Source organism: Nilaparvata lugens, chromosome 7 (assembly GCF_014356525.2).
Source record: "Nilaparvata lugens isolate BPH chromosome 7, ASM1435652v1, whole genome shotgun sequence".
Classification (NCBI taxonomy): Eukaryota; Metazoa; Arthropoda; class Insecta; order Hemiptera; family Delphacidae; genus Nilaparvata; species Nilaparvata lugens.
The window spans coordinates 1,519,233-1,545,637 of record NC_052510.1 but is presented as its reverse complement, the minus strand read 5'-3'; the positions used below and the strand labels follow the sequence as shown (position 1 = coordinate 1,545,637).

Here is a 26,405-nt window from a genome sequence, read left to right as displayed (position 1 = left end):
AGAAGAAGAAGAAGAAGAAGGAGGAGTGGAAGAAGAAGAAGAAGAAGAAGAAGAAGAAGAAGAAGAAGAAGAAGATGAAGAAGAAGAGGGAATAAAGCAAGTTGAGCATTTATCCATTCATCTATAATTTAGCAGCGAATTATCTATGAGCCTCCCAAGATCCGTCACATTTACAATCGCACACACATTTAACTATTATTGAGTTAATAGGTGAAATGAAATGAGGCGGAGAAATATTAGCATATAAAGAGGTTCTCCGCACTGCGACCTATGGACTGCACTCTCACGAATATTCAATTAAAGTGTTGGCAACTTCTTTCATTTCTAAAGACAGACTCACTTCAAATTGACAGCATTCCTTGTAAATTGACCGAGCGAAGTGAGGTCTAAGATTCAAGTCGACGGTTTGGCATTTCTCTTAATGTTTAAATGTTTATATGTTTATAAGTTTATATGTTTAAACAGTATCAACAACTCACCCTTCCAACCACACACCCCTGCGGACAGTCTGTTACATTTTCATTCAAATCCTCACCCGCCCTTTGAAAAGGATAAGGCTGCCCTTACCCCTATTTTCGGGGGTGGTTTTCGTTTTTTATTCTTTGTTTAACGCCACAGATGAGATGGCAGAAAGATCATGATCAGAAAAGAATAAATTGGAGTCATTCAATGAACTTGTGGGTGGTTTCAATACATGGTTTGTGATATATTGGGGTGGGTTTTGAATGGCATTCATCATGATTCGACAGAATGGAATTCATCAGTTTTTTTGGGTGGTTTTGACTGTCATTTCTATTATTGACCGAGCGAAGTGAGGTCTTAGATTCAAGTCGACGGTTTGGCATTTCTCTTAATGTTTAAATGTTTATATGTTGCGCATTTACGGCGAAACGCGGTAATAGATTTTCATGAAATTTGACAGGTATGTTCTTTTTTAATTGCGCATCGACGTATATACAAGGTTTTTTGAAATTTTGCATTTCAAGGATAATATAAAAGGAAAAAGGAGCCTCCTTCATACGCCAATATTAGAGTAAAAATCAGACTATAGAATTATTCATCATAAATCAGCTGACAAGTGATTACACAGATGTGTGGAGAAGCCAGTCTATTGCTGTATTTCCATAAGGTCTATAGTTTCAATCAGGCACTTGTGGATGAGAATACTGCGTGAGGTCTACTGTTCACAGAAATACTAGTACCATCAATACTACCCATTTAACAAATGCTGAAATTTTGGAATAAATCTCACTATATAAATCGGTGGTTTTTGCTTTATAATAAAGGGAAACCTATGTCCTTATCAATAACGGAGTCCATGTTTTGTCAATGTGTTGTTTATCAATGATAGTCATTCAATGGTTCACTAAAGTTCACCATAACGCTATGGAGAGGTCCACGTTATAAAGGCAGTGAGAAAAGATAGAAGAACAGCGTTGCCGATTCTCTGCCTTGCCACTGCCGTCTATAGAGTATAGCTGATGCCGGTATATCTGATGTAATATTAACTGTTTATTCTTGTTTTGAACTAATCAATTATCCTATACTATTAAACGAGCAACTTCTGTTTTTATGTTTATATGTTTGTATTTCACCGGATCTCGAAAACGGCTTTAACGATTCTCACGACATTCAGAACATAGTAGGTTTATAATATAACGATTCGATTGAACTAGGTCTCATCCCTTGGAAAACTCGCTAAAGGACATTACAAGGATAATTATTAATCATCCTTGGAAAAACAGCTGATAATAATTATTTCGTCGTCTGTTGGTGATGGAAGTGAGTGAGCGAGTTCATTTGTGGTGGACTGTGTCAAAATTATGACTCAGCTGTTGAACTTTTGTAATCATTCAATCAGGTACTAAGTGCCGGTTGCAAAAAAGCCAGGTTATTTCCAATCCTCATTAATTCCAGTAGATCCAACTCTTCGAAATGGTCTTCTCTGATTTGGTTCACGTGGAGTTAATCAGGATTAAAATCTAACCGGCTTTTGTTCAACTGGGCCTTTGGTAGGGAAATCTTGTCTTTCAGATTATATTTCTACATTGTTAAACAACGATCTGGCAACGTTGCATAGTAGAGAAGGATAGGGTTATTTCGTTTGTCGAATGATAGACAAGGATACCAACACCAGGAATTAATCTCAATTTACTGTAATTAGATTGAACATTTCTGTATGAATGTTATAATTTCTTGAATGAAAAAGACTAATAAATTGTCAAATTATAATTATAATTATTATAATTTCTTCTTTTGTATTACATTTTTCATGCTTTTGTACTCCAGAGCGAAGCTCGGTCTCCGATATCATTTTATTTATCAAAACATGTATTTTGCAATGATCAAATATTAATTTTCTCAATTCAGATTGAATATTTCGTTCATTAATTATATTTCTACATTGTTAAACAACGATCTGGCATTGTTGCATAGTAGAGAAGGATAGGGTTATTTCGTTTGTCAAATGATAGACAAGGATAGCAACACCAATGCTGTACAAATACTGCCATTAAAACGTAGACCGCACTGTAACCTATGTGTTTATCTTAGCCTATGTTTAGCTAAAGTGTTGTTTATAGATGATAATCATTCAAAAGTTCAGTAAAGTTCACGATACACTAGAGGTTTCATTCATGACTTGAGATTAGGTGTTATTTGGCTGGAGATCAATGGAATAAATGGCAGCAATTATTCTAAGTACGAAGTACAAATAATAACAGTATTTGACTGAAATATTATGCTTGAATCGAAGGTGAAAATGTGTACAAAGGTCTTTAATAAAAGAAGAAATATTGAAAAAGTCAGAGATTGGAAGAAGTTACATGAGAAATATTACAAAGTAAAGAAAAAGGAAGTGGAGAGGCGTTTGAAAGGGAAAGAATAAAGGAGAGGGAAAATTAATAGTAGGGATGGGTATCGATACATCGATGTTTAAAAACATCGATGTTTCAACATCAAACATCGATGTTTTTAACATCGATGTTTACTGTTCGATGTTTTTCACTTATCGATGGTTTTACCTAGACAATTTAATAGCATGAGGAAAACACCGTTCAATTATTTACTTGCTTATTTGTCTTTGATAATCTATAACATGATAAAAGAAAGAAGCTGCTTATACACGCACATGATAGGAAATTCACTGCACTGATTAACTTGGAATTTTGCATATCGATTCCTAATTAAACTAGAATTGGTGTTCTCATATGGAACAAGAATAGAATGTTCAGAGAATATCACAGGGATTATAAGGCTGAAAGGTCATAATGGCTCACTGTTTCCTCTCATTGAACAAGGAAAAGCTTTCCTGTATGAAAATTCCCAGCTTTTTCCTATTATCAGTTAGAGACCTATTTTCAGTTCTTCAAGATTTCAGAACGTCAAGTTTCTAGTTTGTCAAGTACTGTAAACAGACACTAGCGGAGCATGGGTAACTTGCCGGTTGGGAAAAGAGATGGAAAAGTGGATATTTATGAGAATCTGTGATCTAAAATATTTGAAAATATTGAGAAGATTTGAAAAGTGGTTGAAATTTCTTATTTGTTCGATTCTCAATGAATTTTGCTTAAACCAGAGAAGGATTTTGGAAGGTGAATGATAATAGGTGAATTGATAATAAATCAATATTTCTAAAGTTTATAATTTATTGTGATTCATTTAGAGTATAAAATCAACCTTCAAAATTCAAAATTTTAAATCATCATTTCTGTACCGAAAATCAAGTGACGAAGCAGTGTGTGACTATATAACCTTATCTTTTGGACAACATTAACATTTTATCAAAATTTTTGGAGAGAAATAGTACAGGCTTAGCCTAGTTTTTCCTCCAATGTCATAATTGTATTATGATTATAGTATTTTATACAATAAATAAATAAAATAATAAAGAAGAACGAAAAACAAGTTTAAGGATTAGTATTTTTAGATGAAAAGGAGAAAGAATCAACAAGAAGATATTGAAAAGGAGAGAGGAGATTGGAAAAAGTGTACATAAAATAAAAACCACAAGCGTGAAAAATAACAAAGATTATGAAGGAAGCTTGTTGGAAGGGTGACTTCTTGAGGATAGCTCCACTATGTGTTAAATCAAAAATCAGTTTTCTGTGGTTTGAAACCCATCTAAAGCAATAGGGTGCAGCATTGGAATTGGAATTCAGGAGAAACATCTAATAGTTATTTGTATATCTAGAGTGAAAAGTATGACTTTTTCTCCCTGTGGGAAAAAGTTTGAAGCCCGAGGCGAAGCCGAGGGCAGCAATTCTCCTGAGGGAGAAAGAGTATTTTTCGCTCGTGATGTACACAACATTTTTCCTCCATCTACATTTTTTTAAAGAAACTGCAAATAAAATCATTCTATTAACTTACGTATTGGTGACAATGATTCCTAACAACATAACCTAAATCTAAAACCTAAAAACCGGTCGTCTGATTGGCACTGCCGATTGCGCTATCTATCAGCAAAAGTTGTAACAATTATATCAGCTGAGCAGCTACCAAAAATGGCTGACTCCAGATCACGCAGTTCAGATTTGAATTGCAGATCAAAAATATCTGTTAGCTGGTATTTTGAATAGAATAAAATATTTTAAAAATTGTATAAATTTTTATCGTCTACTAATATTAAGAATATAATTATTATCATACAAACATATATTTCATGAGTTAATCAAATTTCTGGTTGTGGTATTGAATTCAGTTGACTCAATGACAGACACCTCTATTATGCTTTCTCATCTGAGCTTAGACCTTCTGACCTATTCCAAATGTACGTTTTTAAAATAGAGATGCTTCCCATGTTATTTAAATGGAGTCACTTTTACTCCCTAGGTTGTTTTTCTGTTTTTTACAACCGAGAGCGAAAAAGTGACACTTTAGTATCATGTTTCAGGGAGTAAAGTAAGTACTTTTGACAGTAGGTGGAGGTAAAAACCATTTTACTGCTGTGATGAAATTTGAAAGTCCAACTGGAATATTAATAGATGGCTAAGAAAATAATTTCCAAATTTTATGATCACTACGGAAGAATAGAACAATAACATATCTATTTGAGAATTAAAATCAAATTAACAAACATATATGCAAACCACGTAAGCTCTCTCCAAGTTAGAAACATACCCGTTAAAGAAAGTCTCTCTCATCATAGCCCGCACGTTTTATTACATTATTTTACCTTATTGAATAGAATACTAACCCATCGGAATTGTTTTTAACGACCGTTAAGCGGCTTCCTAATGAATTTAATTAGTTTTAATACAGTCGTCTTGCCTTAACTAGAATCTCTACCTGACTCGCCGGGTCAATAGCTGTAATAAATTAATACTACCTTAACTACGGTACCTTAACCAGTTGGGCCAATCCTATAATGCAATACCATTTTTAAACTCTCATAAGTTAGTAGTATATGAAGAGTATGAGTGGTAAGTAGATACGCTCAATGAGTATTTTTTATTGATCAGGTTTTTAGAATTTAGGTCAGCTGTGGATCTCTAGAAGATTTTAAGACTCACTTATCTCAGACAACCTGTTTGAAACTAATCGAAGCACAGTGCTAAGTTATCGGATCTCAAGCAGTACTTGAGTACTTTGCTTTCGTAATCGACTGCTTAGGACTTGGAAGATTGTTTACTGAGGACTTGGGAGATGGAAGTTAAATGATCTAAATTTAATCTAAATTTGTGAGAGAGATAGTACAAGAAGTATCCTTAGTTTTTCTCTCCCGGTCAGTCATCTCTTATGAAAATGTTATAATAAAATGAATAAACAATACTATAATGAATAATAAATATATTCATGTCTTAATACATTCGTTAAACATATGTTTTGATGTTTACATGAGTTTGTGGATTTGAGTGAAATTTTCAATATTTTTTTGCAATTGTGAAGGAAGAGTTTTGTTTGGATTCGTATTTGGAAATTGATCAATCTAATAGATTCAAAATTGTAGTAGATACATTTTTTGGACTCAAAATTGTGTACAAATTATCATTTAAGTTACGTAAGTAGCATAACCTTTAGACTGTGTATTCCAAATTAAGGTTTGAAGCAGTTTTGGGCAAATGCCTGTTGTTTTTACCTGAATTGTATTTGCATATGAATAAATAAATAAATAAATACTATAATAAATGAATAAAAATGAGATGAGTTGAAGACTTATGAAAGTTGAAAGGTATATCATTCAAATCAATGATATCATTCAATCATTCAATGTGATTTTCTGTAAAGAATGAGATTTTAGCTGGAAAATTTTTAGTTTCAATCAAAATTTAGACTTTTTGAATAATTATTAAGTTACTGTTTTCTAGATTTTTCAAATCTAGGCTCTAATAGTATCTATTTGGTTCAAAATTTGCTCGTTTAAAGTCTGAGTATTGAAGAGCATAAATTTTATTTTGAAAAGTGAAAGTGACATAACCAACATTTTGATTTGGACAGTATAGTATAAATTGGAAATGGGACAGTTATGGGCATGAGCCTGTTGTGCCTTCCCTCATGTTAAGTATTTGTACACAATGTGATGAATAAATAGATAAATAAATAAAATCAGAGGTATATACCATTCAAATCAAAGGGATGTACCTTGGTCCTTGTATATCATTCAAATCAGAGGTATATACCATTCAAATCAGAGATATGTAGCCTGGTCCTAGTATTTTTTTCCACTAAAATTATCATGAATCAAAACAGTTTCTAGTAATTTTTCCACTGAAATTATCATGAATAGACATGAATCAAAGCAGTTTACAAATGAGAACGAGGGGGAAAGGAAAATTAAAAAACAGTTCCCAGAGCAACAACCAAAAAGTATAATACTGGAGAATATTCTGGATCTGTTATACAGCAGCAGTCTGTTAAGGAGAACATATCGAATTTCTATATGTGTAACTATTTCAAGAAAACTTCAAAATTCTTCAAATTTTGATTTTATAATTATTTATATTATTTTCAGAAATGTTACAGCTCTAGTTTGTTACAGTATATTAGGTATAAAATGAAACTGGCACCCTTCATGCATTCAACATAATAACCTCATTTTTTTTGAAACTTTTATTTGTAAAACTTTGGGAGGAGACAGTTTTGGGCTATGCCTGTTGTCTTCTCCCAATCATATTATATTGTAATAGAGGTTTGTGGCTGTCAATGATACAAATAAATAAATAATATATTATACAACTACAGAGTTTCAACTACCTACTGGTAATTCGACTGGTTTATGATTCTAACAATTAATCACAAAAAACAAATAAAAATTAATTGGTTCTAAAAACGTCATGAAAAATGTATGTATTCGAATCAGTTCCGCCTACGAATTTATCTGTTACACTTTGATATCACTTAAAATACAAACGAGTATCAAATAATGGTAACCAGCATGAAATATAATGTATTCAAATCAGTTTCGCCTACGAATCTATCTAATACACTTTGGTATCACTATCACTAACAAAACTAACGAGTATTAAAAAATGTATTCAAATCGGTAACACCCTACAAATTTATATGTTACTCTTTAGATATAACTTCCAATACTGAATATTAAAAATTGTAAGAGGTAATGTATAAAATTGGTAACACACACCCTGAAAATTTATCTGTTACTCTTTTGATATCACTGACAATTCTAACGAGTATTAAAAATGTATGAGGAAATATTATATTCAAATCGGTAACACCCTACAAATTTATCTGTTACTCTTTTGAAATCTCAATCATATAACAGCTGATCGTAATCACTATCTGCAGTGGAATCGTAAATACAACTTGAATAGGTCAAACGACCAGCTTTGTCGATTAACAAGTAGAATTATTTATTGTCAGAACGATTCAATTTGCTCGAGGCAAACTCAAACAAAACAGCTTTTACAATCTCGACCTGTCAGAGTTGGCGAGCGAATTTTTCCCATGCTTTAAAATACTTGACGACTAGATCTGAATAAGTTGATCAACTTTCCAAACCGGTGGTTGGAGGATCTCCTGATTGTTCAGCTTAGAACGAAAGGTAGATAGATATAGAGGTACGTACAGATCACAACGAGAAGTAGATATATAGAGAGGCTGCTACGAGAGGGAGATGGATAGAGAGGCAGCACTGATTACAACGAGAATTAGATATATAGAGAGGCTGCCACAAGAGGTAGATGGATAGAGATGCAGCACAGATTAAAAAGAGAATTAGATATATAGAGAGGCTGCTACGAGAGGGAGATGGATAGAGAGGCATGGACAGATCACAACGAGAAGTAGATATATAGAGAAGGGTAGGTTACTATAGTGAGGTCCACGTTATAATGGCAATGGAGAAAGATAGCAAAGCAACGTTGCCGATCCTCTGTCTTGTAAATGCCTTCTATAGACGATAGCTGATACAGTTTTATTGATGCAATATTAGCTGTTCATTCTTGTTTCAAATAATCAATTATATTTTATTAAGGAAAAAATATATTTTTTCAATAATTTCATAGTGAATTTTCATAATTAAATGAATATTTTGTTAATTAATTATCAATTCTACATTCTTAAAAGACGATCTAGCAACCGAGCAAAGCGAGAAAGAGATAGCGCTTTCCGCTTTGTTGCATGATAGACAATGATAGCAATACTATTTCCATTCAAACACTGCCATTATAACGTGGACCTCACTATACGAGAAAGTAGATAGATTGAGAGGCATGTATTAGAACGAGAGGTAGATATACATAGAGTAGGACTGTATACAATGATACAACGGGTTAAAATGAGAGGTGCATATACAGAGCGTCACTGTATTATACTGGAACATAAGTTAGAATGAGAGGTAGATATATATGAAGCACAAGTTGGAAGGAGAGGTCGATACTTAGAGTAGCACTTAGTGTGTATTTAGCATCTCTATATTGGACATAACATCCTTCTTCTCATGGTCTGACAAGATTTTATAACATAACCTGCTCTCAAAATCTGTATTATGATTCTGATAGTCTCTTCATTGAACTGAATAATATATAATATGGTAAATATATATCTGATGACCAGATGAATCCAAGTCTTCTCATTGTATTTAGTATATGAACTGAAGTAAATTCCACTGATTTACTGGAAAATTGTAATGTTGTAAAGAGTTTTATCATAGAGAAACAATAGCGTAAGTAGACCCATGGTATAGGGCGTTTATGTCGCAACTTTTACTGTTATCTCAAGCCGATAGTTCCTGTAATTCTTTCCCGTGAAGCTGTGTGACACTGGTAGTCTCTCATATTGTGCCGTTCATACACTCTCACCCCAACAAAACAGTAAAATTCGACAATAATCAACAGTAATCGTCTTGAGATAACAGTAAAAGTTGCGACATAAACGCCCTATACCAAGGGATATCTACTTACGCTATTGTTTCTCTATGGTTTTATACAGTCTATTTCTAACCGACCCCTCGTGTTCGAAGCCCACCTAAAGTTGTAGGTAATTTATCAGTCATCATCCGCCTAATTACCCACGTACAAGCCTTGAGCTCAAGTGGGCATCATCCTCAGGTAGAGAATACAGTGGTATCCTCAATGAACTAGATATCATATTAACTTTAGTGGATGATTATCATAATATATCACTGATAACCATTTAAAATTGTTGATATTAAATATCTGTCAATGAAGTAAGAGGCAAGAGACGCTTGACCCACAGATCTGCAGAGAGTCTGTGATAACTTGTTCTGCAGACTCTCTGTGAGATGAGATACTTTGATAACATTACTGGTTACTGGTGATCTATGTATGTTTCTAGATTTCATTCGAGATTTCCGTCTCATGACACCGATTAGTCAAGACAAGACAAGACTAGTCACGTTTAGTCACAATAACGTTACTGGTTACTGGTGATCTATGTATGTTTCTAGCTTTCTAGATTTCATTCGTGATTTCCGTCTCCTGACAAGTAAGGCTGGTCACACACCGATTAGTCAAGATAAGACAAGACTAGTCACGTTTAGTCACAATAACGTTACTGGTTACTGGTGATCTATGTATGTTTCTAGATTTCCGTCTCCTGACAAGTAAGGCTGGTCACACACCGATTAGTCAAGATAAGACAAGACTAGTCACGTTTAGTCACAATAACGTTACTGGTTACTGGTGATCTATGTATGTTTCTAGATTCATTCGAGATTTCCGTCTCCTGACAAGTAAGGCTGGTCACACACCGATTAGTCAAGACAAGACAAGACTAGTCACGTTTAGTCACAATAACGTTACTGGTTACTGGTGATCTATGTATGTTTCTAGATTTCATTCGAGATTTCCGTCTCCTGACAAGTAAGGCTGGTCACACACCGATTAGTCAAGACAAGACAAGACTAGTCACGTTTAGTCACAATAACGTTACTGTTACTGGTGATCTATGTATGTTTCTAGATTTCCGTCTCCTGACAAGTAAGGCTGGTCACACACACCGATTAGTCAAGATAAGACAAGACTAGTCACGTTAGTCACAATAACGTTACTGGTTACTGGTGATCTATGTATGTTTCTAGATTTCATTCGAGATTTCCGTCTCCTGACAAGTAAGGCTGGTCACACACCGATTAGTCAAGATAAGACAAGACTAGTCACGTTTAGTCACAATAGCGTTACTGGTTACTGGTGATCTATGTATGTTTCTAGATTTCATTCGAGATTTCCGTCTCCTGACAAGTAAGGCTGGTCACACACCGATTAGTCAAGACAAGACAAGACTAGTCACGTTTAGTCACAATAACGTTACTGGTTACTGGTGATCTATGTATGTTTCTAGATTTCCGTCTCCTGACAAGTAAGGCTGGTCACACACCGATTAGTCAAGATAAGACAAGACTAGTCACGTTTAGTCACAATAACGTTACTGGTTACTGGTGATCTATGTATGTTTCTAGATTTCATTCGAGATTTCCGTCTCCTGACAAGTAAGGCTGGTCACACACCGATTAGTCAAGACAAGACAAGACTAGTCACGTTTAGTCACAATAACGTTACTGGTTACTGGTGATCTATGTATGTTTCTAGATTTCATTCGAGAGTTCCGTCTCCTGACAAGTAAGGCTGGTCACACACCGATTAGTCAAGACAAGACTAGTCACGTTTAGTCACAATACTTCACATAGTTGCTTATGGATTCATGTCTAATTGCAATGACTAATCAGTGTGAGTTGCGTCATAAGCAGCAATGTGAATTATTGTGACTAAATGTGACTAGTCTTCTCTTGACTAATCGGTGTGTGACCAGCCTAAATCTGAAAGTGGATTTATTTATATATATATTTATTTATATTTTTTAGAGAAGCACTGATTGGGAGAGAAAAACTAAGGATACTCCTTGTACTATTTCTTTCCCAGATTTAGATAACACTTTAAAAGTCCAAAATAGGGTTATGATTTCACTTTACTGAAATTTAGATCAATATGCATATGTGAAGCAGAAGCATCATGTAAGTTCACTAACATGGATTAAAAAGTGGAAATGGATGTAAATAGATCATGTGTCTGTTGGTTTGAAATTTAAAACATGTAACATTTATGAGAGGTGGTTATAATGGAGTAGAAGTTTATCAATAATACAAACAAGGAATGATCGATATAATATAAATAACTAGCCGTCAGGCTCGCTTCGCTCGCCATATCCGTCTAGCCAGGGGGCTCCGCCCCCTGGACCCCCGACTGGATCGTCCGTAAGTAAGATCAGCAGGCTCGCTTCGCTCGCCTGCATTTTTCATTTGAGCATTTTTATCATATGTTAGGACAATCCAGTCGGGGGTCCAGACTAAACGTCTTGCTAAACGGATATGGTGAGCGAAGCGAGCCTGACGGCTAGTAATATAATATTCCCAGGATTGAAGTAGCAGTGCCCAATCAATTTTTCCGCGATGAATGCATTTGAATCTTCAACTTGGTACCAACCTAACAAAGTCAACTCAACTTAATGCCAACCTGACAAAATTATTAATTTAGTTGCCAGTTAACAACTGTTTCGAAGAGGTATTCTATATAGATTATAGTTCTATAGTAACATATGATATGGAAATTTCAATTATAATTAAGATATTGGGAGAAGAAGAATATACATGCTAAAAGACGAACTTTAAACCCTTAAAAACAACCCTTAGAGTTAAAATATTGCCAAAAGATTTCTTAGTGCGCCTCTAAAGGGCCAACTGAACATACCTACCAAATTTGAACGTTTTTGGTCCAGTAGATTTTGAGTTCTGCGAGTGAGTGAGTGAGTGAGTCAGTCAGTCAGTCAGTGAGTGAGTGCCATTTCGCTTTTATATATATATAGATACTCTAGATATCATCTATAATTTTGAACAAGAATGGACATTTAATATCACATTTATATCGGTATCATCTATCCTCTGTATAAAGCAGTGGAAAGGCAGAGAAAAGGCAACGCTGTTCGCCTATCTTTATAACCAGAACCTAACAATATATCAACTTGCAAAGATAATCAATGAATGACGTTTAGAATAAATATGACTTCCTGAACAACTTGTTCCACTGACACATCAGTTGAATCATCTTGATGGAAATTACAATCAGATTAGATGAGGAAATGTGTTGGATAATTAAATTATTCAATTCTAAAAGTATTTAGCAATCACTACTTGTTTGTGTCAATTATTGATAATCTAACATTCAAATATATCAAACTCTTTCAAGTAACATGATTGAAGTCTTAAATTAGACACATGAATTACGTTTAGATCTTGAATCACAAACATGAATTACGTTTGAAATCTTGAATCAGACACATCAATTTTAACTTTTCAATCCATGATAACAAACTTAGATAGTGTGTTCCATGTTCATATTTTTCTTAAATCAGATATATTGTAATCCAGATTCACTTGTCATGATATAAGAGAGATCTCGAATGACAATCTATAAGCTTAAATTGATTAGCAGTAACGTACATTTCCATGATGGAAGGATGATAACATAATAGTTTCTCTAACTACAATACTAGTAGTTCTGCGAACAGTAGACCTCGCTCATGAATAGCCTACAACTATCAAACTAATGAGAAGGGCCATTAAGGAAGTACAGTATATTGTGAGATTTATCCATGACATCTATTATTTTCTCCTTTGAAAGTGCTAGACATTGTTTCCAGGGACACCGGATTTATAAATGTCTCTCAAGGAGGTACCTTCATATCATCCCCATATTTACAATATTACAAATTTCCTAACAATTAATTATAAGAAGTCGGTCAACTGACAGGAAAATGAAATATGCAGTAGGCAATTTAGACGATGAATCGTCTCACAGACGATAGTGAGACGGAAATGATTCCAAATAACATGGGTTTGTTGGTGACAATGACAGGAGGTTGCTAATAATGTTTTTCATGAAAAGTGGATTCAATGTTATGGCGGCTTGTTATGCCTATGCAGAATGTTTATGCTCACAAGTCGGTTTCCGATCTCATACTAAAGCGAAAACAAGAGCTAACTAACTAAGCTGTGATGTCTCCGGCCGGTTCGGTAGGTCTAGAAACTATTCATCTATGAAACAGGGAAATATCGTGTTGAAAAGGGAAGAAGAAAATGGTGCAATAAAGTAAGAAGTTTTCTTCAATTAATAAATACAGTATGATTTGGAGCGGCTCAGACGTTTCAAGGTTCACCGCTGACAACTCTTGTCATCTATCGATAGCATTCCAACGATAACATTCATACAATACAGCACATTTTAGAGCGGCACAATTTATATTCGATTTATATTAAAACCGGAGGTCTTATCAAAAATCGTTATACATACGTTTCTGCGCCTTGTTTCAAAGAACTAGTATACCAAATTTCATACAAATCGGACAATAACTGCGACTGTAACTGCGGTACAAACAAACAAACAGACAAAAGCCGATCGAGTCGAAACTAAGACCTCAGCTTCGCTTCGGTCAAATATTTTTTGTGACTGTACGGTTATGTTCAGATGAACTTTAAAATTTGAGAAATATTTATTTTAGAAAAATTTATTTTGAACTTACCAGTAAAGCCAGCCGCACAAGTACAGGTGTACTTGGACAGTGACTGCAAAGTACATGTCCCTCCATTGTGACAAGGCTGTGAGTCACACGAGTTGGCAATGTGGATCTCACACAGGGAGGCCGAGTAGCCGATGGGACACGCACACCAGAACGAGGGGCTCCCATGGTCGGGTGACATTCGTACGTTACAGGTGCCCCCGTTTTGACAGCGGGGTACGGGACCCGTTGTGCAAGGGTTTAGTCGTTGACAGTATTCGCCCACGTATTGTGAGGTGCAGCTGAAAACAAAGAGAGAAAAAAAAACTAGATTAGTTGAGAATTGAGGGAAACATTTAAAAAAGGTGGTGGAATGAGTGAGGAAACAAACTAGATTGGTCAAGAGTCAAGAGTTGATGAAAATGTTCAGAAAAGGTGTTGAAATGAGTGGAAATCATCTTTTCCTACAGTTACGTTGGAGAGTGGCCATTGCTGCACTGATTACAGAACGCAAAGAATCACTTTTCCGCTCTAGTGCGGGAAAAATTTCTCTGCACTCCAGATTTGCAACATGGCAACGCAAAATACTTAGTAGGTTATATGGAGCAACAGTGCAGCAAAATCAAAATGAAGTTGGTAACAGTGACTGCTGTGGCTGCTATAGTGAGCAGAGGTGCAACGAAGCACAACGCGCTAATTATTATTCATTATATATTATAACCAAGGACAACGAGGACTTTAGGATTTTAGGATTAAGGTTTTTATCAATAATAAAATTACACAGAAAAACATTTGATGGATTTCAGGCAATTTTACCCATAATTACCCACTTTTCATATTCAATGGTAACTGTAGGAAAAACTTAATGTGAAATACGTGCGCAAAGTTCCTCTGCTGCACTCAAGAAACCATTCCGCCCTCGCCTACGGCTCGGGCGTAAACGTTTCTTTCGGTGCAGCAAACTGACACTTTGCGCACTAGTTGCACAAATAACTATTTCGACAAAAAATTATGAAAACTCTCTGGAAAATATCGTGATATTTTGAAAAAACTCCTTCAGCTACACATGGAAAGGTGTGCAAAGACTTATCTCTTCTCTCATCATCTATTACATCCCAACATGGTTCCTCTACAGTGATGTCTAAGGTATAATGGCAGTGTTTGATTAGAAATGGTATTGCTATCCTTGTCTATCATTCAACAAAGCGGAAAGCGCTATCTCTCTTTCGCTTTGCTCAGGTATAAGATCATCTTCTAACAATGATTCAATTCAATTTATTCACAACTCACAAAAATACAATGAGAAATGGCAATATACAATATACAATAACAATAGCAGTAACAATGATATTAACACATCACAAGACAATATTGCTAAAATGACGTGTGCTGGAAGAAAATGGGGGAGAATACCTTGCCAACTATGGTTCCCATGTAATAGGCAGGTAAGGTATAACCATAGAGAAACGATAGCATAAGTAGATATCCCATGGTATAGGGCGTTCATGTCGCAACTTATACTGTTATCTCAAGCTGATAGTCCACGTAGTTCTTTCCCGTGAAGCTTTATGACGCTGGTAGTCTCTCATATTTTTGGTAGAGAGTTAGTGGGGAGGATATTTTTAATATTCTTTCCGAAGAATGGACATTGATATGTCCAAAGCTCCGCCAATTTATGTGGATGCATAACAATATAATTATCCATAGTTATTATATTACAAATTACTTTTTCATATCATATACTCTCAATAATTATTTTCTTAGTCTATATTATGTAAATTCATCTATAATTCTACTGTATTGTAAGCTATTGTATATAAGTGTATAAGCCAGTTTATATTGTAATCTACATAGATAAAGTACTCAATCAATCAATCAATATTGTGCCGTTCATACACTCTTACCCGGTCAAAACAGTAAAAATCGACAATAATAGACAGTAATCGGCTTGAGATAACAGTAAAAGTTGCGACATAATCGCACTATACCATGGGATATCTACTTATGCTATTGTTTCTCTATGGTATAACTGAAAGGGAAGGGTTTGTGATAGGGACGTGAAAGAAGGTAGTTAGATAGGCAGGGCTGAGGGAAGGGAAGATAGGATGTGAAATAACAATAAAGATAACAGTTACAATAATTTAAAGATAAAAAAATACTTTTTATACAATTAATGTTTTCCTGCTCCATTTTCTTTGTTATTATAGCATTGTTGAGATGATGATGATCTGGAATTTTATTGATTATTAGGCCTATAGTAGGTTAGATAAATAAGTTGCTGTCTAATTGTTTCAATATTATTATTATATATCAAATACTTTTTTGAAGTAGGTCTCAAGCTGTAATGTCTGAAATTAGATTATTAATCAACAATTATTTCATCTTAATTATGCAAATTTATTATGAAATTAATGAAAAATATAATTTCTTGTTTGATGAAATATAATATTGATTATTTTGAACGAGAATGAACAATTAATTTAACATTGATAAACCTGTATCAGCTACCGTCAAGAAGGCATTGGCAAGACAGTGAGGATCAGCAACGTTGTTCTCCTATCTTTCTCTACTACCATTATAACGTGGACCTTACTATATCACCATCAACCTATAGAGAATGCATAATCAGTCTGTGTACATTGATTGACCGAGCGAAGTGAGGTCTAAGATTCAAGTCGACGGTTTACCATTTCTCTTAATGTTTAAATGTTTATATGTTTTTATGTTGCGCATTCACGGCGAAACGCGGTAATAGATTTTCATGAAATTTGACAGGTATGTTCCTTTTTAAATTGCGCGTCGACGTATATACAGGGTTTTTGGAAATTTTGCATCTCAAGGATAATAAAATGAAAAAGGAGCCTCCTTCATACGCCAATATTAGAGTAAAAATCAGACTATAGAATAATTCATCATAAATCAGCTGACAAGTGATTACACAGATGTGTGGAGAAGCCAGTCTATTGCTGTATTTCCAAAAGGTCTATAGTTTCAATCAGGTACTTGTGGATGAGAATACTGCGTGAGGTCTACTGTTCACAGAACTACTAGTTATATACAGTCTCTTTATTTACCCATCTTCTTTTCATTCCACCCATTTTAAACTCCAAAAACAGTTATCACCAGTGGCCAGTGAGAGAGCTCTTTGTTGGAAGGTATTGTTTTGAATACCTGATAAAAGCACCCACCTTGCTAAACAATCACTGACAACAAAAACCAACAAATAAGGCGTGAACAACTCACATCCAACAACAAAACAGAGGTGCTAAAAGGGACAAACACAAACATGAATGAATAATTGTTGCTGGCTTTTCAAGCCTGGAAACTAGTGGTTCCCAGACGAGAATTGGTCGTTGTTTACTGAGTTTTGGTAGTAAACTCTGTTTAGTAATTCTGTTACTGTACAATTTTATAGTGAGGTGCACGTTATAATAGCAGTGGAGAAATATGTGAAAACAGCGTCGCCGATTCTCTGCCTTGCCACTGTCTTCTATGGAGGATAGTTGATACCGGTATATCTGATCGTCAAGAAAATGTATTTTCCAACGCTTGGATATTGAATTTTTATGATTGAGATAGATTTTTTGATAGATTGTTGAAAATCGATGCAAAGATAGAAACGGATGAAGCTATCTGATTTGTCGTATGATGGACTAGATGACTGATTGATTGATTGATTGAGTACTTTATTTATGTAGATTACAATATATACTGTCTTATACACTTATATACAATAGCTTACAATACAGCAAAATCATAGATGAATTTACATGATATAGACTAAGAAAATAATTATTGAACTGTATATGATATGAAAAAGCAATTTGTAATATAATAATTATATTGTTATGCATCTACATAAATTGGCGGAGCTTTGGACATATCAATGTCCATTCTTCGGAAAGAGTAAAAATATCCTCCCCACTAACTCTCTACCAAAAATGACGAAAGAGGAACAAAGAAGACTAGAAGGATGAACTTTTTTGACGATTGGTGAAGTAAGAAAATAAAAAGGAGAAGTAGAACAAGGAGAGAATAGGAAAATCAAATGGAAAAGGGAAAGAAGAAAAGAACAGGAAGATGAATTGATGAGGAGAGGAGAAGTGGAACAAGAAGAGAACAAAGAGAGAACAAGGAGATGTATAATAGGTGAAGATGAGAGATAGAACAGGAAGGAGAGAACACGAGATGAATTGTAGGAGAAGAGGAGAAATAGAACAACAAGAACAGGAATATGAATGAAAAGAAGAGAAGAGAAGTAGAACAAGGACAGAAGAGGAAGATAAAATGAAGGAGAAAATGAAAAGTAGAACTATAAGAGAACAAGAAGATGGATTAAAGAAGGAGAACATGGAGAGAAGAGGAAGATGAATTGGATAAGAAGTAAAACTGAAATAGGACAGGAATATGAATTGTAGGAGGGGAAGGGAAGAAGATGAAGCAGAAGAAGGAGAAGAAAACGAAAAAGACGACGAGGAAGGATAGAAGCACGATAGGATGAATAGGAAAATGGGTGAGGAGAACAATGAGAGAACAAGAAGATGAATTGGAAAAGTAGAACAAGAAGAGAACGGGCAGATAAATAGAAGGAGAAGTAGAACGAGGAGCAGAAAATGAGAAGTAAGATAATAATAATGGGGAGGTGATAACAGTCCCCAGCAGTGATCTCACTCACTTGTATTTTATTGTAAAGGTCACAATGATTTAGATCAATTGTTTCACTCGATCGCTGTTTAAACTAACTGCTTCTCTGGGCCTTCCCTACACTTAAATTCACTTTAAAATATCAGCATACCTAATATAAAACATTTATGCTTCCCATTGCAGAAAATCATCTCACTGTGGTATATTATTGTGCTGTACTGTTCTGGTTATTACCAGCATTTACCTAACGTTATAGATTAACTGATATAGTGAGGTCCACGTTATAATGGCAGTGGAGACGATAGGATAACTACGTTGCCGACTCTCTGCCTTGCCACTGCCTTCTATATACCGGTATATCTGGTGAAATATCAACTAATGTACATTCTTGTTCGAGATAATCAATTATATTTTATTCGTCAAGGATATTTTTAAATCACTGAAAAAAAACTTTTCATAATTGAGATTAAATATTTTGTTAATCAATTATACTTCTACATTATTGAAAAACGATCTGGCTACGTTGTAAAGGTAGAAAAAGATAGCGCTATCTGCTTTGTCGAATGATAGACGAGGAGAGCAGCACCGATGTTAATCAAATACTGCCATTATAACGTGGACCTCACTATAGCAACAATAACTATTATCATAAAGCATTAAGTGGACATTACAGGCTTAACCTGTCATTGCGTGCAAGTTCTTGAAAGCCTATTACAATAAATAACCTAACACATTATTTTCAATGTTAAACTGAGAATAAGTTATGATTCAGCTTTTGAATGTTAATAATTATTGACGTATTACAATGTTATTTACAAATTGACTCAAGTTCACAACGGTCTTGAGAATCAATGAATCAGATTTTGAATGGGGCATTTCGATATTAATTATAAGGTGGATTTTATTACTGGATAGTGAGGTCCACGTTATAATGGCAGTATTTGATTAACATTGGTGTTTCTATCCTTGTCTATCATCCGACAAAGCAGATAGCGCTATCCGTTTTTAGCTCCGCAACGTTGCCATATCGTTTTTAACGATGAAGTAGAAGAAAATTATGATTGAGCTTCTATCCTTGTCTATCATTCGACAAAACAGATAGCGCTATCTTTTTCTACCTTTACAACGTAGCCAGATCGTTTTTAACGATGAAGTAGGCAACGAATGGAAGAAATAAACAAATCAATGAAGAAGAGTGATGAAGATACAGCTGTTGTAAGGAGGGTAAACAGAAAAACAATTCCAGAAGATAAAATAGAAAACTAGAAGATAAAGGGTGGTTACGATATCCAAGTAGTATCCAAGTAGTAAGGGAACAACTTTACTAGAGAAAAAGCGACCAAAAGACGTGAGTCGCATCAGAAAAATGCTAGAATGACGCAAAAAAGACGAAGAAAAAGAAGAAGTAGAAGAAGAAGAAAGAGCTGAAACGGACAGACAACATTTCCGAAAAGGTAGAAACTGGTTTACTCTTCTGCTTCAAAAAATTCTTCATCCTTCTTTTCTTGCAGAGCCGCTTATTTGTCCACATCTTCTTCAGAAGGATATTTTTTAACTCATCATACCTTTTACTTCTTCCTCTTATTCTACGTTATCTTCTTTTAATCATCACTTTCTTGTAATTCTTCTATTTTTCTCCAATTCTTTTCCATCTTCTCCAGGAGGATCTTCTTCAAGTTATCACCACTTCAACTTCATCATCTTCTTCTTCTTCTTCTTCTTCTTCTTCTTCTTCTTCTTCTTCTTCTTCTTCTTCTTCTTCTTCTACTACTTCTACTTCATCATCATCATCATGATCATCATCATCATCTTCTTCTTCTACTTCTACTACTTCATCATCATCATCATCATCTTCTTCTTCTTCTTCTTCTTCTTCTTCTTCTTCTTCTTCTCCTTCTGCGTCTTTTCCTTTTTCTTATTTTTCCTCTACGGTATCTTCTCCTGATTCTCACTTTCTTATGATTTTTTTTAAATTTTGGAGCAAATTCCATTGCTTCTCTTATAGGTCTCCTTAAACATTCCCAAATAGAAAATTCTTCAAAGGATGATAGGAATATTAACACTAAGGGCCGGATTCCGAGCTCGGGATTTGGCTAAGTTCTAGACTTCAAACAGCTGGAGTCAGAAAATTGGCTGTCGAAACGGGTCATGATCGCAGTCCACGTTTAAATTAAATTTCGAAAAACTAGAAAATTGAACACAAAATAAGATAAAGAGGAAGATTCAGCTATTTTGAATTATTTGGGAATGTTTCATTTCGTCAAGGAAGAAAGTTTCCTCTTCTATATAATATATAAAAGCTAAATGGCACTCACTCACTGACTGACTCACTCACTCACTCACTCGCAGAACTAAAAATCTACCGGACCAGAAACGTTCAAATTTGGTAGGTATGTTCAGTTGGCCCTTTAGAGGCGCACTTAGAAATCTTTTGGAAATATTTCAACTCTAAGGGTGGTTTTTAAGGGTTTAAAGTTCGTCTTTTAGCATGTATATTCTTCTTATTCTAATCTCTTAATTATAATTGAAAAATGTCCATACCATATGTTAATATAGAACTTAAATCTAGAGAGAGTACCTCTTCGAAACAGTTGTTAACTGGTAACTAAATTAGTAATAAATTTTGTCAGGTTGGCACCAAGTTGACGATTGAAATGCATTTATCGCGGAAAAATTGATTGGGCACTGCTACTCCAATCAGAGCTATTCCTTGGAATATTATATTACTAGCCGTCAGGCTCGCTTCGCTAGCCAGACGTTTAGTCTGGACCCCCGACTGGATTGTCCTAACATATGATAAAAATGCCCAAATGGAAAATGCAGGCGAGCGAAGCGAGCCTGCCGATCTCATTCTTGGACGATCCAGTCGGGGGTCCAGGGGGCGGAGCCCCCTGGCCAGGCGGATATGGCGAGCGAAGCGAGCTCACGGCTAGTATTATAGAAATGAGAGAATGAAAATTTATTTTGCTGCGACTATTTACTGCGACTAACCTCAGTTTTGGAAATCTAATTCTCTGACTCCAGCTGTTTGAAGTCTAGAACTTAGCAAAATCCCAAGCTCCAAACCCGCCCTAAATGTTGAAGTTTAGAATATAACTATATCTCCAATGTATTCTAGAACTAGAAAACACTACTATAGATTCGATAAGCTGAATTATTCTCAGCTGGTACCATTCACAAATGAAATAAGTCTAAGGGGACCTTCAGATGTCCATCTACCTGCAACCGATTAGCATTTGAATAAGAAGCACGCTGAAACACTCCTGTTGCAGCCTTTTGAAACTGAACTAACCGACAACACTACTATAGTCTATAGTGAGGTCCAAGTTATAATGGCAGTGAAAAAATATAGCAGAACAGTGTTGCAGATTCTATGCCTTGCCACTGCCTTCTATAGAGTTTGACTGACTGCTTCACAAAAGCTGATACGGACAATCATAAAACTATAGTGAGGTCCACGTTATAATGGCAGTGTTTGATTAGCAATAGTATTGCTATCCTTGTCTATCAGTCAACAAAGCGGATAGCGCTATCACTTACTCGCTTTGCTCTGTTGCGAGATCGTCTTTCAACAATGTAGAATTGATAATTGATTAACAAAATATCTCATCTTAATTATCAAATTTCATTGAAAAATATAATTTCTTGCTTAATAAAATATAATGTATTATTTTAAACGTGAATGAACAGTTAATATTACATCAATAAACCTGTATCAGCTACCGTCTATGGAAGGCAACGTTGCTCGCCTATCTTTCTCCACTGCCATTATAACGTGGACCTCACTATAGAAGCACTCACTTCTTTCTATGACGGACACGTAATTCGACGTACAGAGCATGCGCAGAACAAATAAAGAGCAGGACAGAAAGTGAAAGGATTTGGACATCAAACTTTGAAAGGTGTACACGAACTGGAGTGAAGGTGACATCACAGTTACCGTATCTTTTATGGTCCTACCTATTATGACCAAAACTGTGTTATTAACGATCTCTATTTTTAGTGAGACTTTGAACTGTCAGCGTACCTTCATAGAAATGCTAACCATTTAAACAAAGCTGAAATTTTGAAGTGAGAGTATTACAATGTAGAGCCGAATCGGAGGTTGAAATAGTGATAGCTAAGTCAGTATTCCTTATAGAATAACATAAGAGCTTCTCATTTAACCGTTACTGAAAGTTTGAGATGGAAATAGTGCAATGTCGAAGGGAATTGTAGGTTGATAAAGCCTTTTTGGTTGTAAATCGTTTTGGGATTGAGTACAAATTCATCCATGTTAAGTACATTTGAAAAGTAGATACCTTGAATCCAAAAAGGTAATTTCTGAACGAACTGTTAAGTACATTCAAAAGGAGGTAACTTGTTTCCAAAATGGTAATAAGCATTGGTGTAGTTGAGTAATACCGTAATAGCGAATAGATATAAGGAGTGGAGATTCCCAAATTCAACATAGAAATTCATCAAAATCAAATAAATAAATGAAATGTTTATTTCCCCAAAAAAAACTAAAACTACAACATCAATTACACAAAATATTAGATAAATTACAATATTACATACAATAGTTAGTTACAAAAAATTCTTATAATGTGTCCTCTACTTGTTTAGTTTTTTCTGTGTGGAAATTGACCTACTCCACTATGGCCTACTATGTTCTAGAGCAGATTCTGTTAGTTTTTTGTGCGTATTATTAATTAGTTAGTGTTTAGTAAGTCATTAGGTGGTTAGTTGTTGTTTGAAATAATGTTTTCTATGGTCTGTCTTCCTTTGCTCATCAACCAATTGTGTACTATTGTTTTGAACTTTCTAGGATGATTAATCAGTTTAATGTTTGCAGGAAGTAGATTATATAATTTTGGAGCTAAATGATTGAAATGTCTCTGGTATAGAGCCTTCCTTGCAACACTGGTGATGAGAAGATTCCTGCATCTGATGTTGAAATTAATAAGTAAATTCTTCAAAATTATAATTATTTTTATGTGAATATTTCCTATTTTAGTTATAATAATGTGAAATATTTCTTCTATGTTTAGTTTTGAAGCATCTAAATTTGAAAATCTACTTTGTGAAAATACTTGAGGACTGAAAATTTTGTGAATTGAAGAACTAACTACAAGAATTGACCTATTTCGGACTATGCGTTATCTTAATTTGGGAGAGGAATAGCACAATGTTACCTTATTTTTCCTCTCCCTATCATTTTGATAATGCACTTATTGTATAAATAAATAAAGAATAATAGAACTTGACATAACAGTGAAGAGTAGTACTGGATATTTGAAAGCGGTTGAAAATCGTGAGAAATTCAGTACAAAATTTACCCTTGTTCAGTAGCCCAACGTTCATTCAGTAACGTAAAAAGAGTACCTACTTCCTAAAAGGAGTGTTGAAAAATATAGCAATAAGAAGTATAAATGCTTAGAATTCACAAAAAAATGGCACAGTTTAACAGAAAAAAAATTATTTATATATTGTAGTAAGCAAATTGTTTAAGATCAAGTCCATTTTTAATAAACGGGAAAAGACTTCAGAGTAATTAACTGTCTTTGAACAGGAATGTACTATACCTGTACACCCATACTAACACATGAACAATCTTCGCAAAAAATAAGGATTGAATAATATTAAATACCCCCTCAGTTTCTCACATTACTACTATTCCAAGCAACCTACGTCAACCCTCTCCAAATAAACTATTATCATGTCTAATCCCTAACTCAATCATTAATTCTCTCACTCTCTCCTCTCTCTCTTACCCACTATTTAATCTCACACTCTCTCATTCTCTCAATGACACTCTATCATTCTATCTATCACTCTCTCACCCCTTCTCTCTCACTCAGGCCCTTCAAATCCTTTCATTCAAAGACTTTAATATAATATGAGACTTGATAGACCGCCGCCGGAAGTTCCTCTATTCTTTACCAAGGCTGTGAACTATATCTTGATGTGGGCCATCATTATCTTCTCCACTTACTACTCTATCCATTCTTCTTCTTTTTCTTCTTCATCTTCCTCTTCTTCGTTTTCCTCTACCTCTTTGTGATCATCATCTTCAGTTTCTATACCGTTCTACCCAAGTATCCATCATTATAATATTATGATATCATACTATAGTAGAGGACCTTGTCTCTTGCACACTTTTTTCATAGTTTTTGCTTATCTTCTTATTTCATTCATTATTACCAGTTTTTGCTTCTATTTTTCTCTCTTTCATTTATTATTACCACCCTATTCCAACTTGGGAACAGGTGAGAAGAATTGATATTAGGGAAGAAGTGCCAGAGAGAGAGAGAGAGAGAGAGAGAGAGAGAGAGAGAGAGAGAGAGAGTGAGAGAGAGAGAGAGTGAGAGAGAGTGAATGAGAGTCCAAAGATGTTGATGATGATCTCTCATTCTACCACTAATCTATGTCGACAATAATTCACTCTATTGATAAGTTTTTGGTCATTCTTTATCTTCTTCTTCTTCCTCTTCTTCTCCTTCATTTTCTTCTTCTTCTTTTTCTTCTCTCTATCTCTTACCTTCCTCTTCTCCTTCAAACCCCTGTCAAACATCATCCTCTTTCTCTCTTACTACTCAATTTTCTTCATCATCTTTTCCTTAATTTTTTTTCTTCTTCTTCTGCTTTCAGAAGAAGTCCTTGGAAGTCCTTTTCTTCCACTCTCTCACAACTTCCTTTTATCCTTTCAAACCTTGTCAAACATTATCCTCTTCTCCTCTCACTACTAAATATTCTTCTTTCTCTTCTTCTTCTTCTTCTTCTTCTTCTTCTTCTTCTTCTTCTTCTTCAGCTTCTCCTTCATCCCTCCTTCTCCGTGTCATACAGCTCCCTTCTCTTCATCACCTTCTATTTGTTGTTCACCTTCTTTTTCATCTTCATCACATAAGCTATTTTCTATTCTCCACTTTTTTCATTCATTACGTTTCAAAAATCGCAGTATATTCTGAGATGGCACCTGATTTATATTCTATAAAAAAACGAAGGTTCTAGTTTCATATTACTCTTGAAATTGTACGTTTTTTGTACCATCCCATTATGTGTTCTTCCCCTGAATCTGTGAATGGGTGAAACCTGAATGACATTTTGTGAAATTTGATAGTGTTTTCGAGAATTTCTATGTCAAAAAAAGCTGTGGAATTCACATGTAAGGTAGGATTTATGCTACCTGTTTTAAAAATTATTGATTAATCTGGTATAAGAGATCAAACTAGCTATGTTTATCTATAATATAATAAAGGAAACAATTATTGGCTTATACACGTACGGGACAGGAAATTCACGAATGACACATCATCACGTCTCATCTACTAAACTGATTTACTTAAATTTTTTCATATCGATTCTTAATTTACCGAGGATGGTTATAGGCCTATTTTCAATTCTTCTAGTTTTCAGTTTGTCAAGATTGGACCCTTGCGGAGCATGGGTTACCTGCTAGTGATAAGATAAAAGAATGCTTGTATTATATAAGACTAGGAAATAAAAGTATGGAATACTGTATATTGTATTCTGTTTAAATACTTTCATCAAAATTAGGGAGAGAATCAGTTTTGGGTTTATCATGTTGATTTTCTCCCTGATGAGATTCTAATTAATTTTATATTGTGATTGTGGAATGTAATAAATAAATGAATACTTTCAGTAGCCTTAAAAATAAATGTGAGAATTAGTATAAGAATTAGAATAGTAGCTGATGACGTCTCAATCAACTTGAAAGTGAAGACCAATTCATTGAACATTATTTTCCTAGTTACCTCCCAAGTCCCTACAAATTTCGCTCTCAATTTCGCCCA

At 34.8% G+C, this 26,405-nt stretch overlaps 1 protein-coding gene across 1 annotated transcript in view; it reads right to left on the bottom strand.

The window, feature by feature from the left end:
- LOC111044615 (neurogenic locus Notch protein) overlaps nt 1-26,405 on the bottom strand; it is a gene marked incomplete in the record, with an annotated part of 280,748 nt that overhangs the window by 125,355 nt on the left and 128,988 nt on the right. Inside the window, 1 exon segment of the mRNA XM_039433417.1 lies at nt 13,990-14,267. Within this exon segment, the coding sequence (XP_039289351.1) occupies nt 13,990-14,267 (278 nt within the window).